Source organism: Oncorhynchus clarkii, chromosome 20 (assembly GCF_045791955.1).
Source record: "Oncorhynchus clarkii lewisi isolate Uvic-CL-2024 chromosome 20, UVic_Ocla_1.0, whole genome shotgun sequence".
Taxonomy (NCBI): Eukaryota; Metazoa; Chordata; class Actinopteri; order Salmoniformes; family Salmonidae; genus Oncorhynchus; species Oncorhynchus clarkii.
Genome location: NC_092166.1, coordinates 14473079 through 14490381, shown reverse-complemented (window position 1 = coordinate 14490381; position 17303 = coordinate 14473079). Strand labels below are relative to the sequence as shown.

General features: G+C 41.3%; 1 protein-coding gene across 1 annotated transcript; it reads right to left on the bottom strand.

Moving 5' to 3' along the window:
- Positions 1-994: 994 nt before the first annotated feature.
- On the bottom strand, positions 995-7193 carry LOC139375975 (prostaglandin G/H synthase 2-like). The gene is made up of 9 exons (XM_071117965.1): positions 6882-7193; positions 6545-6661; positions 6280-6423; positions 5876-6019; positions 5440-5621; positions 4974-5304; positions 4375-4661; positions 3326-3473; positions 995-2475 (listed from the first exon to the last, which is right to left on the bottom strand). Exons 1-9 carry the CDS (start codon positions 6940-6942, stop codon positions 2066-2068), a joined length of 1824 nt encoding a protein of 607 aa, XP_070974066.1. The 5' UTR covers positions 6943-7193; the 3' UTR covers positions 995-2065.
- Between the last annotated feature and the right edge of the window lie 10110 nt (positions 7194-17303).

Here is a 17303-nt window from a genome sequence, read left to right as displayed (position 1 = left end):
GTTTAAGTGAAAGACAAACCATTTATGGTAATTGTGCAAGTTTATCCAGTACTGATCCAGTACTTATCTTTCTGATTCCTCCCCTACTGTATGTATAGGTGAACGCCAGGCAATATATGGCACTTCTGCCAGTAAAAAGCATTTCACATTTTTGGACAAGCAATCTTCAGCCAACCCAAAAAATACTCCTGACTTGTCAGATGGGCAAACGCCTTTCAGACTTTAAAGTGAATCCCTGTATGAGTAAAGGAAAGTTTGAAATGAGTAAGAATGACAGACTACATTAAAGTGAAAGGGATGTTCTCTGTTCCCTTCTAAATCTATTAAGCAACAGCATCATTCTAGCTAGTTTCATTAGAGTGGTCTGGGTATGAGAAGACCACTCATTACAATGTTGATTTTTTTCTATTGTATTGTATAGTTTTGTGTCTACAATCCCAAGAATATTAGCCCAGAAGGACTAATGGTTCTTAATAAATAAAGCACTATAATAAATGCAATGTCAAATTTAGCTTGTTTTATTCACAGGCAGAAGGGCAAATTATTTTTTATATGCAACCATGTTAAAGGGGAAATCTGTGATTCCTACGTCCATTCTTAAATGTTTTATTAATGATATGTACACATTGATTCTTGAAGAATATAACTTATTAATTCCTCATGAGCTTTGTTCAATTACCAAACCTCATCTGTAAGCATGTTTAATTTGTTGCATTGCTTGTTAACAATGTAATAACAGTATCTAGCCTCAAAACATGGTTAAAACTATCATTTTGATCTCATGGATGGTCAGTCCTTGCATCTATAGCTTTATCTATGAATTTAAAACTGGTTATACTTATCCAGCCCCATCCCTCAGCTGTTTACCAAAAACTGGGGCAGGGTGTCCACTTTGTTGTTGTTTGAACTGCAGATTGCCCCTTTTATAACAGTAAAGTCACAATTTACATTCCAATTAAAATGGTATGGCACTTAAGAAAGCATTAAAAGACAATCAATTTACCAAGAATTGTATTAGTGTGATTAATTTGCATTCATTCATTTCACTCTGTAATAATACAGTCTCACAAATATTCACTTCCTCCATTTGCAATAACATTATATTTGACCCAAAAAAAGGACTGACAAATACACCCCAGCTGATTTTCCATGCGGTAGTTCAAGTTCTAGACAGACAATAAACAACATAAAAGTATTTCGGATAGGTCTTTGCTTTAAGCAAGGAGATACCTAGACAGTTGCACAACTGAATGCATTCAACTGAAATGTCTTCCGCATTTAACCCAACCCTTTGGAATCAGAGAGTTGCCTAAATTGACTTCTACATCATCGGCACCCGGGGAGTAGTTGTTGGGGGTTAACTGCCTTTCTCAAGGGCAGAATAACGACTGATTTTCCACCTTGCCAGCTCGGGGACTTGAACCAGCGACCTTTCAGTTATTGGCCCAATGCTCTTAACAGCCCCATGTAACTCCTTCAAGTTTCACAGTGTATACAGAGAAAACTAACTTACTTTTGTTCATGTTAAGCATTACAAATGAGTAAACAGTTTTCATATTTAAAAACATAATCATAACTAAATAATCAACAATACACTAATAAATATTAAATACATAAATTAATAAACAATAAATAACTAAATAAGTCCCTCAAGGATTCCGCAATCCCAAATTATAATATTGATACATTTGTCCCATCACTGCACTATTTCCTCATAAAACAGTTAAATCATCGAAATATTATTGCATACAAATTATCCAACACTGCAGTACAAAAAGAGGCCTGGCAATTTCAGATAATCACGCACATTTACAGCATAATATGGTTCAATTTAGCCAAATGTCAACAAATGTTCTCTCTCGTCAGTGCAGTTTTGCAACAAATTGGACAAAATAATTGCATATTGCCATGCTAAATGTCATAATTGCTGCAGCAAAATAAAGCCCTTTTGCTTGCAAATATCACAATAAAATCTTAAATACAGCAAAACGACCTAAAATGAGAGCAACTTTAGAACACTAGACACTGCTATGTGTATTTGAATAAAACCTATTGCTTTAGTTCTTTAAAGCTCGGAAGTCCTTTCTTTCAGCAGAACACCTGGGTTCACATCACTCGGGTGTGTCTCACTTGCGTTGGCTGATGCCTGCTCAAACACTCTAAAAAAATCTGGCACTTGAAAAGACACCATAGGACAAGGACCTTTGACATTGCTGCACACCAGCCTCTCCAATGAAGCAGTGTTGACGATGTCAAAGCCCACAATCCCTCCGAACGTGCTGGGCATCCAGTATTCCGGCGAGCAAATGGGGTTTCCCAGGAGACCTTTCAGGGAATAAGGGGAGCCCATTTCAATCATAGTCTCCCCGAAGACAGAGTTAGGTCTGGGGCGCTCCACCAGAAGGCCTGGGTACAGCTCCACAGCATCCACTTCTCCATATAGACTCTCCAGCTCTGCAGCCAGCTCTTTCTCTCCTGCAACACCCACAGAACAACAAAGGGTTAATAAATCTAGCCTGCTAGTCACCAATGATGTAAATAAACCCTGGATTGCTGAAGCTATGTATTGGCCATTGTAAGGTTTTGAAGCCACCAGCCGGCCATATTGGCACTATCAGTCATCTAGTGTATATATAAGTCATTGCTAGTCACACACGTCTATTAAATCCTTCACTCACAAAATAAAAAGTAAACGAACAACCCACTGGGCACAGACGTCAATTCAACATTGGTTCAACGTAATTTCATTGAACTTACGTGAAAACAACTTGGATTCAACCAGGTGGGGCCAGTGGAAAGGTGCATGCTATGACAAGTCTGTGTTTTGGTCTTTATAGGAACTCAATGATGCAAGTATAGACACAGTACAGTTGAACCTTGTGTGAATCTCACGTGAGAGTGTAAATGTGTATGTGATTGACATGTGCAGACTTTAATAATACACCCGCAGGGTATAATAGGCGGCAGCCACTCCCTGCCCACCCTCTATATCAGCAGCTGCCATGTAGGTAGTAACCATGCCAATAACAAAACAACTGAACCAATCCTGTCGCTTTTTCCAGGCACTACTTCAGTTGCCATGCACCTGTGCTTATTAAATAAAACCTTTCACCTAGTTAGATTGAGGATAAATAAATAGCAATATTAAAGGGACACTTCAGGATTTTGGCAATTAAGACCTTTATGAGTCAGATGAACTCATGGGGATACCATTTTATGTCTCTGGAAAATGGTATCCACGGGTTCGTTCATCTGACTCTGGGAAAGTAGATGCAGGGCTTCATTGACAAAATCCCAAACTATCCCTTTAAGATGTGTGTCTCACCTGTGAGATCCTCGAAAGAGGAGTAGGCCCTCATGTTGAAGCGTTTCCTGTAGGCGTTGAGGGACTGGTAACGCATGTCTCTGCTGTGCTCCAGGGCCTTAGCTGCCACGCCCACTACTGAAGGAGGCAGGTTACGCCCACCAGCCACCTGGGAACCAATAGGAATCAAGATTCATTAGTGGAGCTGTATCAGAAGTTTGGGAATTGTTCACTTAGGAAGGACTACCACGTCTAACATTTGACATTGGATGTATACTGAGATTGAAAACACACCATTCCCCAACCAGCTCTGTTTATTTGTGACAAAACAGTTGTCACTTAGGCCTCAATGAAATACCATTGCTGTAAGGATGTTCCAGTGTGGAGTGCCACCCCCCCCCCCCCCCCCCCCCCCCCCCATTCCCACTACTCCCCATCAGTAGTGTAAAGTACTTAAATAAAAATACTTAAAAGTCCTACTTAAGTAGTTTTTTTGGGGTATCTGTACTTTACTATTTATATTTTTGACAATTTTTACTTCAATACATTCCTAAAGAAAAGTATGTACTTTTTACTCCATACATTTCCCCTAAACCCCAAATGTACTCTTCATATTTTGAATGCCCAGCAGGACAGGAAAATGGTCTAATTCACACACTTATCAAGAGAACATCCCTGGTCATCCCTACTGCCTCTGATCTGGTTGACTCACTAAACACATGCTTAATTTGTAAATGATGTCTGAGTGTTGGAGTGTGCCCCTGGCTGTCAGTGAATTTAAAAAAACAAGAAAATGGTGCTGTCTGGTTTGCTTAATATAATACATTTGAAAATATTTGTACTTTTGATACTTAAGTTCAATTTAGCAATTACATTTACTTTTGATACTTAAGTATATTTAAAACCAAATACTTTTAGACTTTTACTCAAGTAGAATTTTACTGCGTTATTTTCACTTTTACTTGAGTCATTTTCTATTAAGGTATCTTTACTTTTACTCAAGTATGACAATTGGGTACTTTTTCCACCACTGCTTCCCATGGGACCCCAATGTACACTAGACAACTCACCCTTCCAGCGATCTGCTTGGTGAAGGACTCCACCAGGTTGTTGATGCCGTGCTCTGTAACCAGGGAGTTGTTGAAGACAAACTGGGGGTAGGTGTAGGCGCGGCCCTCGATGTTGAAGGTGTCAGGCATTAGTGGGTGCCAGTGGTACAGGGTATTGAACTCAGCTGCAATACGGTTCTGGTACTGGAAGCGCTGGTTGAACAGGAGCTCCGGGTCGAACTTGAGCTGGAAGTGGTAGCCACTCAGGTGCTGGACGTAGTCCTCGATCACGATCTTTATGGTCTCGCCTGCAAGGAAGGAAGGAAGGAAGGAAGAAAGGAAGGAAGGAAGGAAGGAAGGAAGGAAGGAAGGAAGGAAGGAAGGAAGGAAGAGATGAGGTTAGTGAGATATTGCTCAATAAATATCTGACACCCACTAAATATAGTGTTTTGATCTGTTTTTCACAGAGCTGTTTTAATCTGTATGCATTGTACGGTTTCTAAAACACTCAAACATTGCCTCACTTTGATCATATATGATTACCATTATAAGGACCTGAAGGATCTAAGACAGTACAGTAGGCACAGTAGGTGTATCCAGTTTTAGTACTGATAACTCACCAATTAGGATGAGGCGTGTGGTCTGGAAAATGCGTTCGTCGTCCCATTCGGGATGCTCCTGCATCATGACGTCACAGACGCGGTTGTGCTCTCTCAGCCAGATGGTGGCATACATCATGAGACCGGGGACCAGGCCGAAAAGCTCGTGGCCCACAGCGAAGCGGTGCTCCTCGATCACGTGGGGTGGATAGTGCATCTCGACCCCAACCTCCCTTACCAATGGGGGGTAGACCTCGCCATTCACAACCTGATACTTTAGTTTGCCATTCTTGAACTGCCTCAGCTTGTGCTGTCTCTCCAGAGTGTCTCCATAGACATGGTGTAAGTCCACCTGAAACACAGAGGTAAAGAGTGAGTCCAAACATACACTCCAAACCTAGAAGTTAAAGTCAACCATGAAACAAATTGGAAAACTATTTTCATATGACAGGCCCACTATTTGTTGTGTATTGTAAATTAGACTTACGCCATGGCCCAAGGCTTTGGTGAAAGCTGGTCCTTTCTTGAAGTCTGATTTGAAAAACTGGTGGGTGAAGTGCTGGGCGAAGAAGGCGAACATGAGATTGGAACCCTGAGGATCCGGAATGAACCGCTTCCTCAACATAACCTTCTCCACCACAAGCTTGGCATCTGGAAGCACGGCTCTTCCTATAAGGAGAAGGAGCGATGTTAGCAAAATACTTGGGGTCCTACCTCAACAAAATACTTATTTGGTTACTAACGACAGTTATTATTATGTTAATTTGACTGCCATATCATTCAGACTCATTTTGGAAACTTCTGAGGGCTGTGACTTTTGACTGGTGTGAATTATTTAGAAACAGGTCTGAAGTTAATTTCTAAGGCTTCCATGGTCTTAGAAAAGGAATCCCAAAAGACTGGTTAGGAGGGAGCTCACTTACCTGCAGTTCCCATAGGTGTAGGACAGCCCTTTGGCAATGGGGGAAGGGTCCGTGTATAGTAAGACAGGTTGGAGTAAGCTTCCCAGCTCTTGTAGCCATAATCAGAATTGTAAGTCGGTGGGCTGTCCACCAAATGTGAGCGGGCTATGAAATAGAGAGGCAGAGAGCAACATTATTTAATTTGTTCAGAAAGTGAGCTAATAATGTAATCTATTAAATTTAATGTAAGACTTCTGACTGAAAAATATTTATCATGTATTTTTTCACTCATATTTCGTTAATTTCTTTCTTTTTCCCCACCCTTCCCATATCAGTAAATATCATACAGGTATATCCAAATAATACGTTGACTCAACAGTCTTTCATTCATGATCTATCAAAAATGTGATATTATTTCAACTTACATGTCAAGACATAGCTCATGATAGCATTTCTCACAAAACTGATCTTGTTGATGACATTCCACACCCCTTTGTAGTGTGTAAGGAAGTAGTGCACAGTGTTCGGGGCTGGTTTCAATGATATCTTTATCCATGTTAGGAATTCAGCTGCAGAGTGGAGAGGGAATAGGAAATATTTATAATAACAATATCGAATACTCCTCGTGAATAATGATATACATAATATCGATGGAATTTGTATTAGACCTCCTAAAAATGTTTCACTTACGAGTTGTGCAGTTCTTTCCATAATATCCAGTTCTTGTGCATTCGCACTCATAGTCGTCGAAGCCTTTTGAATTACATAAACCCCTATTTTCACATGGTTGTGCACAGCAAGGGTCCACTGAAAATTTATTGCAAAAGTTTAGAATGCTATACAAAGTTGTATTATTGTATCCATTCATCTCTTTTTTCCATTACAAACATTCGAATTTGTATTACAGCAATTCAGATAAATCGACACGTTTATGTAAAAGTATAATTCTAAACTATTATTAATAAGCCATATACAATATTTTCACAATATAATATATTTATAAGACTCTCAAAATAAATATTCTCACCTCCTTCGCAGAAATAGATCCAGACGTTAGAGAGCAAAACAACGCAGATTACTTTATTCATTCCGAAAGATTCTATTGAATCGCAATCCGGTGTAAAATTCCAGCCAACTACAGCTCACTCCTCGTGACAGTGATTCTGAAATTCTTGGATGCCTGCTCCATATTTATGTACGATGCTCATCCCAAGCTCTTACGCAAACTATTACGCTAATAAAGTCAGGGAACCGGCCAGGACCAGAGGTGAGCGGAAAAATTGGACCAATCATCTTCCTCATGGAGGCATTTGGTCTATTCTGCATCCAGTTAACATTGACATCCACACAGTGTGGTCATTTAAAACAATACAATACACGTTTCTGTATTTACAGTGTATTCAATCACTGTAGCCAACATCAGGTTGTCTTCTTTTTTTTATTATATTGTATAAAGATTGATAAAAAAGTAACACATTTTCTAAAGACTAATCCAAAATCGATTAGTGAAGGCGCAGCAGGCAAAACAAAAACAGGAAAACGTCTCCACACACTTCTTGTCAGATATTAATTTCTTACAAAAAAGCTTTCGTTCAGTCGACCTTCATCAGAGCATATCTCCACAAGCAATAGGGACAGTCTTCCAAAGCAATTACCAGTAAATTAAGGCGATCGTTGTTCATGCAAACTATATATGGACGGCGGGAAGAATTTATTGTCATTTGGCGCCAACATGTGGCCAAATGTGTCATGGTGTTGTAATTACCGATGTCATTTGTCTTTTACGTCCTTAATAGCTAACCTATTTTATGTTGTTATGTTATTCTTAGTTATTTGAATACGTACTTGCAAGAGTTAGTAACACTTGTTTATGAGTGAAATATTAACTAAACGCAACATGCAACAATTTCAAAGATTTTACTGAGTTACAGTGCATATAAGGAAATCAGTCAATTGAAATAAATAAATTAGGCCCTAATCTATGGATTTCACATGACTGGGAATACAGATATGCATCTGATGGTAACAGATACCTTTAAAAAACGTTGCCTCACAATGGGCCTCAGGATCTCTTCACCTTATTTCTGTGTATTCAAATTGTCTTTGATAAAATGTGTTGTAGCTTATGCCTGCCCATACCATAACCCCACCGCAACCTTGGGGCACTCTGTTCACAACATTATCATCAGCAAACCGCTCTCCCATACAACGCCAAATTCCTGAAAACAATGTTTATGGCGTTGGGTGGGCAACAGCTCTGGTGGACATTCCTGCAGTCAGCATGCAAATTGCACGCTCCCTCAAAACTTGAGACATCTGTAGCATTGTGTTGTGTGACAAAATTGTACATTTTAGAGTGGCCTTTTTAATTGTCCCCAGCACAAGGTGCACCTTTCTGTTTAATCAGATTCTTGATATACCACACCTGTCAAGTGGATGGATAATCTTGGCAAATGAGAAATGCTCAATAACATGTAAACAAATTTGGGCACAGTATTTGAGAGATATAAGCTTTTTGTGAGTATGGAACATTTTTGGTAACTTTTATTTCAGCTCATGAAACATGGGACCAACACTTTACATGTTGCGTTCATATTTTTGTTCAATATAGATCAGGGTTTCCCAAACTCGGTACTGGGGCCCCTCTTGGGTGCACGTTTTGGTTTTTTGCCCAAGCAGTACACAACTGATTCAAATAACAAACTCATCCTCAATCTTTGATTAGTTGAATCCGCTGTGTAGGGGGGCAGGACCGAGTTTGGAAAACCCTGATCTATATTGAACAAAAATATGAACGCAACATGTAAAGTGTTGGTCCCATGTTTCATGAGCTGAAATAAAAGTTACCAAAAATGTTCCATACTCACAAAAAGCTTATATCTCTCAAATATATTGATTGTGCTTTTTTGTTTGTTTATTTGCATTGATTGGAACGTATTTTTTTTTAGTTATTTTGTACATAATGTTGCTGCTACCATCTCTTATGACCAAAAATAACTTCTGGACCGGCAGAATCCTTTTTTTCCTTTAACAAGTCTGACGAGCCCAACGCGAATGATATACTGCTTTCTCAGGAATAGGCCCAGATCCCCGTGATTTGCATGAAGAGGAGGCAGAGAAAAAGGGGCCAATTAAACCTACACTTCCTTCCATTCTACTAGCAAACATGCAATCTTTGGAGAATAAAATAGTTGACCTATGCAGAAGATTGAACTACCAACGGGACATTCAAAACTGTAATACCATATGCTTCACAGAGTCGTGCCTGAACGACGACACTATCAACATACAGCTTGCTGGTTGCCCGCTGTACTGGCAGGATAGAACAGCGGCGTCTGATAAGACAAGGGGCAACAGACTTTGTATTTTTGTAAATAACAGCTGGTGCACGATACCTAAGGAAGTCTCAAGCTATTGCTCGCCTGAGGTAGAGTATATCATGATAAGCTGTAGACCACACCATCTACCTATAGAGTTTTCATCTGTATTTTTCGTAGCTGTTTACATACCACCACAGACGGGGTCAGGCGCTAAGACAGAATTGAATGAGCTGTATTCCGCCATAAGCAAACAAGAAAATGCTCACCCAGAAGCGACGCTCCTAGAGGCCGGGGACTTTAATGCAGGGAAAATTAATCAGTTTTACCAAATTTTTGCCAGCATGTCACATGTGCAACCAGAGGGAAAAAAAACTCTAGACCACCTTTACTCCACACACAGAGATGCATACTGCCCTACCAAGTAAAAATGCAGTAACTGCTCATAGCGTGGAACTGCTTTTATTTACCATGGCTTCACAGTAGCTTATTGCAGTGACCTCCATTTTTCCAAAACACAATACAATAGAGGCAGGATACTTGTCCACATGATAAAGCATGTATTTAATGTAGCAAAAATTACATTAACTAATTTTCAGCCAAATGAGAAGTTACTGCCTTTTTGCTTGGTAGGGCAGCATACAAAGCTCTCCCCCTTCCTCCATTTGGCAAATCTGACCATAATTATATCCTCCTGATTCCTGCTTACAAGCAAAAACTAAAGCAGGCAGTACCAGTGACTCGCTCAATATGGAAGTGGTCAGATGATGCGGATGCTACGCTACAAGACGGTTTTGCTAGCACAGACTGGAATATGTTCCGGGATTCATCCAATGGCATTGAGGAGTATACCACCTCAGTCATCGGCTACTTCAATAAGCGCATCGATGACGTCGTCCCCACAGTGACAGTACGTACATATCCCAACCAGAAGCCATGGATTACAGGCAACATCCACATCGGGCTAAAGGCTAGAGCTGCCACTTTCAAGGAGTGGGATACCTATCCGGATGCTTATAAGAAATCCTGCTATGCCAGACGAACCATCAAACAAGCAAAGCGTCAAATACAGGATTAAGATTAAATCCTACTACACCGGCTCTGACCCTTGTCGGATGTGGCAGGGCTTGAAAACTATTACGGACTACAAAGGGAAACCCAGACGCAAGCTGCCCAGTGACGCAAGCCTACCAGACGAGCTAAATGCTTTTACGCTCGCTTCGAGGCAAGCAACACTGAAGCATGCATGAGAGCACTAGCTGTTCTGGATGACTGTGTGATGACGCTCTCGGTAGCCAATGTGAGCAAGACCTTCAAACAGGTCAACATTCACAAAGCCGCGTGGCCAGATGTATTACCAGGACGTGTACTCAAAGCATGCGTGGACCAACTGGCAAGTGTCTTCACTGATATTTTCAACATCTCCCTGACTGAGTCTGTAATACCTACATGTTTCAAGCAGACCACCATAGTCCCTGTGCCCAAGGAAGCGAAGGTAACCTGTCTAAATGATTACCGCCCTGTAGCACTCACATCTGTAGCCATGAAGTGCTTTGAAAGGCTGATCATGGCTCACATCAACAGCATCCTCCCGGATACACTAGACCCACTCCAATTCGCATACCGCACCAACAGATCCACAGATGATGCAATCTCAATCGCACTCCACACTGCCCTTTCCCACCTGGACAAAAGGAACACCTATTTGAGAATGCTGTTCATTGACTACAGCTCAGCGTTCAACACCATAGTTCCCACGAAGCTCATCAAGTAAGGACCCTGGGACTAAACACCTCTCTCTGCAACTGGATCCTGGACTTCGTGACGGGCCACCCCCAAGTGGTAAGGGTAGGCAACAACGCGTCTGCCATGCTGATCCTCAACACGGGGCCCCTCGGGTGTGTACTTAGTCCCTGTTCACCCATGACTGCGTGGGTACACAACTCCAACACCATCATTAAGTTGGCCGATGACACAACAGTGGTAGGCCTGGTCAACGGGCAACAATGAGACTGCCTATAGGGAGGAGGTCAGAGAACTGGCAGTGTGGTGCCAGGACAACAGCCTCTCCCTCAATGTGGCAAAGCAAAGCAGCTGATCGTGGACTACAGGAAAAGGCCGGCCAAATATGATCCCATTAACATCAACGGGGCTGTAGTGGAGCGGGTCAAGAGTTTCAAGTGCCTTGGTGTCCACATCACACCAAGACAGTCGTGAAGAGAGCATGACAAAACCTTTTCCTCCTCAGGAGACTGAAAAGATTTGGCATGGGTCCCCAGATCATCAAAAAGTTATACAGCTGCACCAATTGAGAGCATCCTGACCGGTTGCATCACCGCCTGGTATGGCAACTGCTCGGCATCTGACCGTAAGGCGGTACAGAGGGTAGTGTGTACGGCCCAGTACATCACTGGGGCCAAGCATCCTGCAATCCAGGACATATATAATAGGCGGTGTCAGAGGAAAGTCCATAAAATTGTCAGAGACTCCAGTCACCCAAGTCATAGACTGTTTTCTCTGCTACTGCACGGCAAGCGGTACTGGAGCGCCAAGTCTAGGACCAGAAGGCTCCTTAACAGCTTCTACACCCAAGCCATAAGACTGCTGAACAATTCATCAAATGGCCACCGGACAATTACATTGACCCCCCTCCCCATTTGTTCTGTAAACTGCTGTTACTCGCTGTTTATTATCTATGCATAGTCACTTTACCCCTACCTACATGTACAAATTACCTCTAACCTGTACCCCCGCACACTGACTTCGGTACCGGTACCCCAGGTATGTAGTCTCGTTATTGTTATGTTATTGTGTTATTTTTTTAAACTTGAGTTTATTTGGTAAATATTTTCTTAACTCTTCTTGACCTGCACTGTTGGTTAAGGGCTTGTAAGTAAGCATTTCACGGTAAGGTCTACACTTATATTTGGCGCATGTGAAAAATAAAGTTTGATTTTTGATTTTTTTAAACAGTTTTGTTCCATGAGTGCATCTGTTGTACATGACTAATCAAATGGCCTGTGAAGTCAGTTAGAAGTGTCAGCAGGGATGGAAATTAAGCTAGCCCGAGGCTAGTACTTTTCAGACTGGGCTAGTAGACAATGTGCCTGACACATTAGTGAAATTTTCACTTTACAAACATCGCATGCCACAGATTTAAGACCTGAATGTAGAAATTGTGGTCTGCTAGCCAGTGCCAAAAAATGCTTATATTACATCCTTGCATGTCATTCCCATTCAGACGATCCCCCTGTCACTGTTGGGCCTCCTCAGTGACCTTACAGCTGAGGTTTTTAACTTTCCTCTTGAGAATTAGAATCAGAAGTATAGTCATATAGCTCATCGCAATACTATATCTCTTCAGGGGCAAATGTTACCTTAGACTGTCCTGATTATCTAGTTGAGCATTCCAGATAATTCCTCCATCCCAGCAGAAATGTCCCATCCACTTAGTAGGATTTTAGATGTGCAGATAGACCAACGCCCAGTCTATTTTACCGTTAATATAGTCAAGTCTGTGGGTTATGGCATTTTAATATAGATGTTACCATTTTAGTAATCAACTTAGCTAGATAGTAAAAGTATTAAAAAAGTGTCTTTCAGATGGGCAGACCAGAAACTAAGTGACAACACTATGGTCTGTAGCTGCCATTTTCCGGAAAAGGTAGCTCATCCACCATGACAGAAGAGGAAGATCCAGACTGTTGATTGGGAAACAATAACAAACAAGGAGGCATGAGGATTTGGTGTTGAGTATGATAAACAATGTGTTTTCTGTCCAGATATAGATGGTGATACAGCATTGAAAAATACCTACCACTGACCAAATGTCTCTTTGTTTTTCAGACCAACAGGAGTGCATCCCTCAGGCCATGCTGGGCATGGACATCCTGTGCCAGTGTGATACGGTTATGGAGACTACAGCAGATTGAGCCTTACAGACAGGTCAGTAACTCGTCAAATATGATACAATATTGTGTAAAAAACTGAATTTGTAGATGCATCGTCATTTTTACTTTATGTTCCCTTCTCCCCATTCTTTAGACATGAGGAGTTACATGACGAACATCAGGCTCACCCCATGAGAAGCAGTCCATGATCAATGCCACCCCCAGCAAGGAGATCTGCTGGAAGTGATGTCTTACACCCAGAGTGAGAGAGTACATCAGTTAAACATCACAGATATAAATTCCCACTGTGCCCATGATAAAATGCAATGTGAATTGTGTTGTACAACTGAATGAAACTGATGTGCTCAGACCAGCCTTTGATTGAACTTATGTTAACTACATTACTTTAGTTGGCTGCTTTGACCAAAACATTCATGTAATATAACCTATTCTAGGAGCCTATTGTTTGTGTATGATCTTTATTAATTGTTCACTTGTTTTTCAACAAAATTAGGTACAGGCAGGGATGACGGGACTTCAGCAAGTAAGACATATTCTGAGAGCCTAGTGTGTGTGTTACATAACCTATTCTGAGAGCCTTGTCACGCCCAGTGGGCAGGGTTCAGACCCTGGGCCCCGAGCTTAGTGATGAGCTTGGAGAGCACTATGGTGTTAAAGGCTGAGCTGAACAGTATTCTTACATAGGTATTCCTCTTGTCCAGATGGGATAGGGGAGTGTGCAGTGCGATGGCGTCATCTGAGTCTCAAAAAAGGGTCTGAATACTTATGTAACTAAAGTATTTAAGTTTATTTTATTTTTTATAAATTAGCTAACATTTCTACAAACCTGTTTTTGCTTTGTTATTGTGGGGTATTGTGTGTAGATCATAATTTGTATTTATTTAAATACTTTTCAGAATAAGGATGTAAAGTAACAAAATGTGAAAAATGTCAAGGGGTCTGAATACTTTCCGAATGCACTCTATTCCAGTCCGCTTAATCGAAACAGTCTTGAAGCATAAATTCAGATTGGTCAACCCAACGTTGAATGGTCCTTACCATGGGTACTTTCTGTTTAAGCTTGTGCCTATAGGAGGTGAGGAGCAGAATGGAGGCGAGATCTGATTTGCCAAAGGGAGGGTGGGGGAGGGCCTTTTAGCCGAACCAAAAGGGGGAGTAGCAACGGTCAAGAGTTCTCGATGAGCGAGTGGCGCAGGAGATGTGTTGATAAAACTTTGGTAATGTTTTTCTCAGATTTGTTTTATTAAAGTCCCCAGCTACAATAAATGTGGCCTCAGGATATGCGGTTTACAGTTTGCACAAAATCCAGTGTAGTTCCTTGAGAGCCATTGCGATGTCGGCTTGAGGGGGATTATACACGGCCGTGACGATGACCGAAGAGAATTCTCTCGGGAGGTAATGCGGTCTGTATTTGATGGTGAGCTATTCCAGATCGGGAGAACAAAAGGACTTGAGTTCCTGTACGTTACCACAACCACACCACAAGTAGTTAATCATAAACCCTACACCTCCACCTTTCTTTTTACTGGAGAGTTATTTTTCTGTATGGAGAACCCCGCTGGCTGTATGGACAAGGACAGTATATCTGGAAAGAGCCATGATTCCGTGAAACAGAGTATGTTACAGTTCCTGATGTCTCACTGGAAGGAGATCCTCACCCTGAGCTTGTCTACTTAATTGTCCAGGCACTGAACATTAGCGAGTAATATACTCGGAAGAGGTGGATGGTGTGCACGCCTCCTGAGTTGGACTAAAAGCCCACTTTGTATTCCTCTTCTCGATGGCATCTTGGAGCAGCCCCTAGGACGAGTGGAATTGCCTCGAGGACTACAAACAAAGGAACCAATTCACGAAAGTCTAATTTCTGGTCGAGTGACCACTGATAAAAGTTATTTTTGCCTGTAGGTAATAATGCAAAAATCTTTCTGAGCAAATAATAATAACACTACGCAAAACAAAATACTGCTAAGTTAGCTATGAACAGGGTGACCATATCTGTTGGGGCCATCTTGTTTCAACATTACGAAGAATGGAAACACTGCCATGTTGACCTGAGCCTTGCTGTTGGAAAACCACATTAATGTCCGACTTTCAGCTATCGCACATGCAGTCGGTTGCTTTCCCCTTACCACTCAAACGTGCCCAATGGGGACACACTCTTTTCAAGCCATTTTGCCCGATGGGTAGTGCTATACGTCATGGTGAACGTGGGTTTCAATGTTCAAGGACCATAGAATTAGGAATTATAATAATTTAATAGGATCTCTATGGCACATTCAACCGAGAACCCTCCGCCTTGGACCTCATTCATAACTTTTTCACCGACATCGCTATGGTGGGTTTATACATTATAGTTTACAATTGCACTTTCATATTAGTACATAATTATGCTTTATTTGAACTAATGATTGGTATCTACCAAGTTACCAATTGGTATCTTCTAAGTGGCTGAACCAGTTTTCCCAAAAGTGAACGATGTGTAACGTCAAGTTTTGCTTGCTAGCCGACCTACAACATCATTGTCGCTATCAAGCCAATCTTGATGCTGGTCAGTCCATTTGCCTTCAAGTGTAAAGGTGGTGGGGAACATTGTCAAGCAGTGCACAAAGAAGAGCATGTCAGTAAACGAGTCCAATACCACACAAGCTGCTAGTGTGCAGGAAATCTAGCATCCTCGGTTGCCAAGAGCCAGGCAATTCGGGGGAAATCTGTAGGCTTACGCGACAGGTTTCTTGAGCACGCAGTGGGCAAATGTCCAGTTGTAGATCTCAAGATTTGGGTGGGGGGGTTGCCGTAAACTGTTTGCTGGATACCGGGAGCCAAGTCAGCACTATCCATGAGTCATTCTTCAGAGAACACTTATTAGGGGAAGAGGAAGACATGCTTTCTACAGCAGGATGGCTTAATATAACAGCAGCTAACGGGTTGGACATTCCTTACCTAGGTTACCTTGGGTTAGACGTAGAGACCATGGGGATAACTTTACCCGGGTGTGGGTTCCTGGTAGTCAAAGATCCTCCGCAGTCACAGACTACAGTACCAGGTCTCCTTGGAATGAATATCATCAGTAGATGTAGACAACTAGTCCATGCGTTGGATTCTGATTAGAGAGAATCCTTTCAGCGAGTACTATCAAGACAATCTACTATGCTTACTTGAATGAAATATATGAAACTAATCAACAAGATTGCATTTCACCGCGATTGGTTAGTCAACATGCAATAATACCTTTATACTGTTAATCACTGAATTATTTGCGTTTAGATTAAGACGATCCTATTAACTGAGTTTACCCTTTCCCCCCTCCCTATTCAGTGACGGTGATGTGAACTTTAAAAAAATGCAAACCAATACTTCAGTTCAGTAAGATCAATGATAAATGCAATGATAAATTGAGTTGTAGACCTACCTGTAGTAGGACTTGCTGCAAGCTGTACGTGTGTGAGCTTCTCTCCCTCTCTCTCTCTCCCCCAATGTGATGATTATTTTTTTTAAAACAACAACCTTTGCTCAACCTTAATATGTGATGACAATTACAACAGAACAGATGAACCGGAATGACATTTACTCTCACGGGTGGCTAAAAAGAACTGAAAGCCGCACCGCTACTAAGCAACACCTCAACCCAAAGACGTGACCAACTGGCAGGGTCAAAATAACCCAAAGTGTGTTTTGTCCCCTATTTACCTAGCGCTGGATTGTTTATAACCCAGCATTTTTAGAGTGCAGTCTCATTACTTTGTGTGAATTATACTTTAATCAATGCAATATTCAAATAAAATATAATTTTTTTTAGTTCCTTTCTATTATGTGGCTGCATGAAATTGCAAACAAAGTGAATTAAACAATGACATTTATTTACTTCGTCTTTGTGGCTCCCTGATAAAACAGTAACATCCATTACTGTAGTTAGGCTTTCCAATGTGTAGCTAGGTGTGTAAAAGCACATAGCTGTGTTCATTTATATCCGCTAGATATATCCGCTAGATGGCACTTTAAGAGATTCATAAATGAGGTGTGGAAGCGGTATTGGGATTGCGTATGTGCAGTGTGTGAGAGTGAGTGCAAGCAATTACACTGACTAGAGAGCTGTCGTTACTTTAGGTGGGTAAATAATGCTTTTTATCTTACTCTTGTACCGGAATATAATTTATTTAGCATAATCTGCAATGTATAAGAGTTTGTTTTGTAATATTTATGCCAGATGGACATGTTAGCATG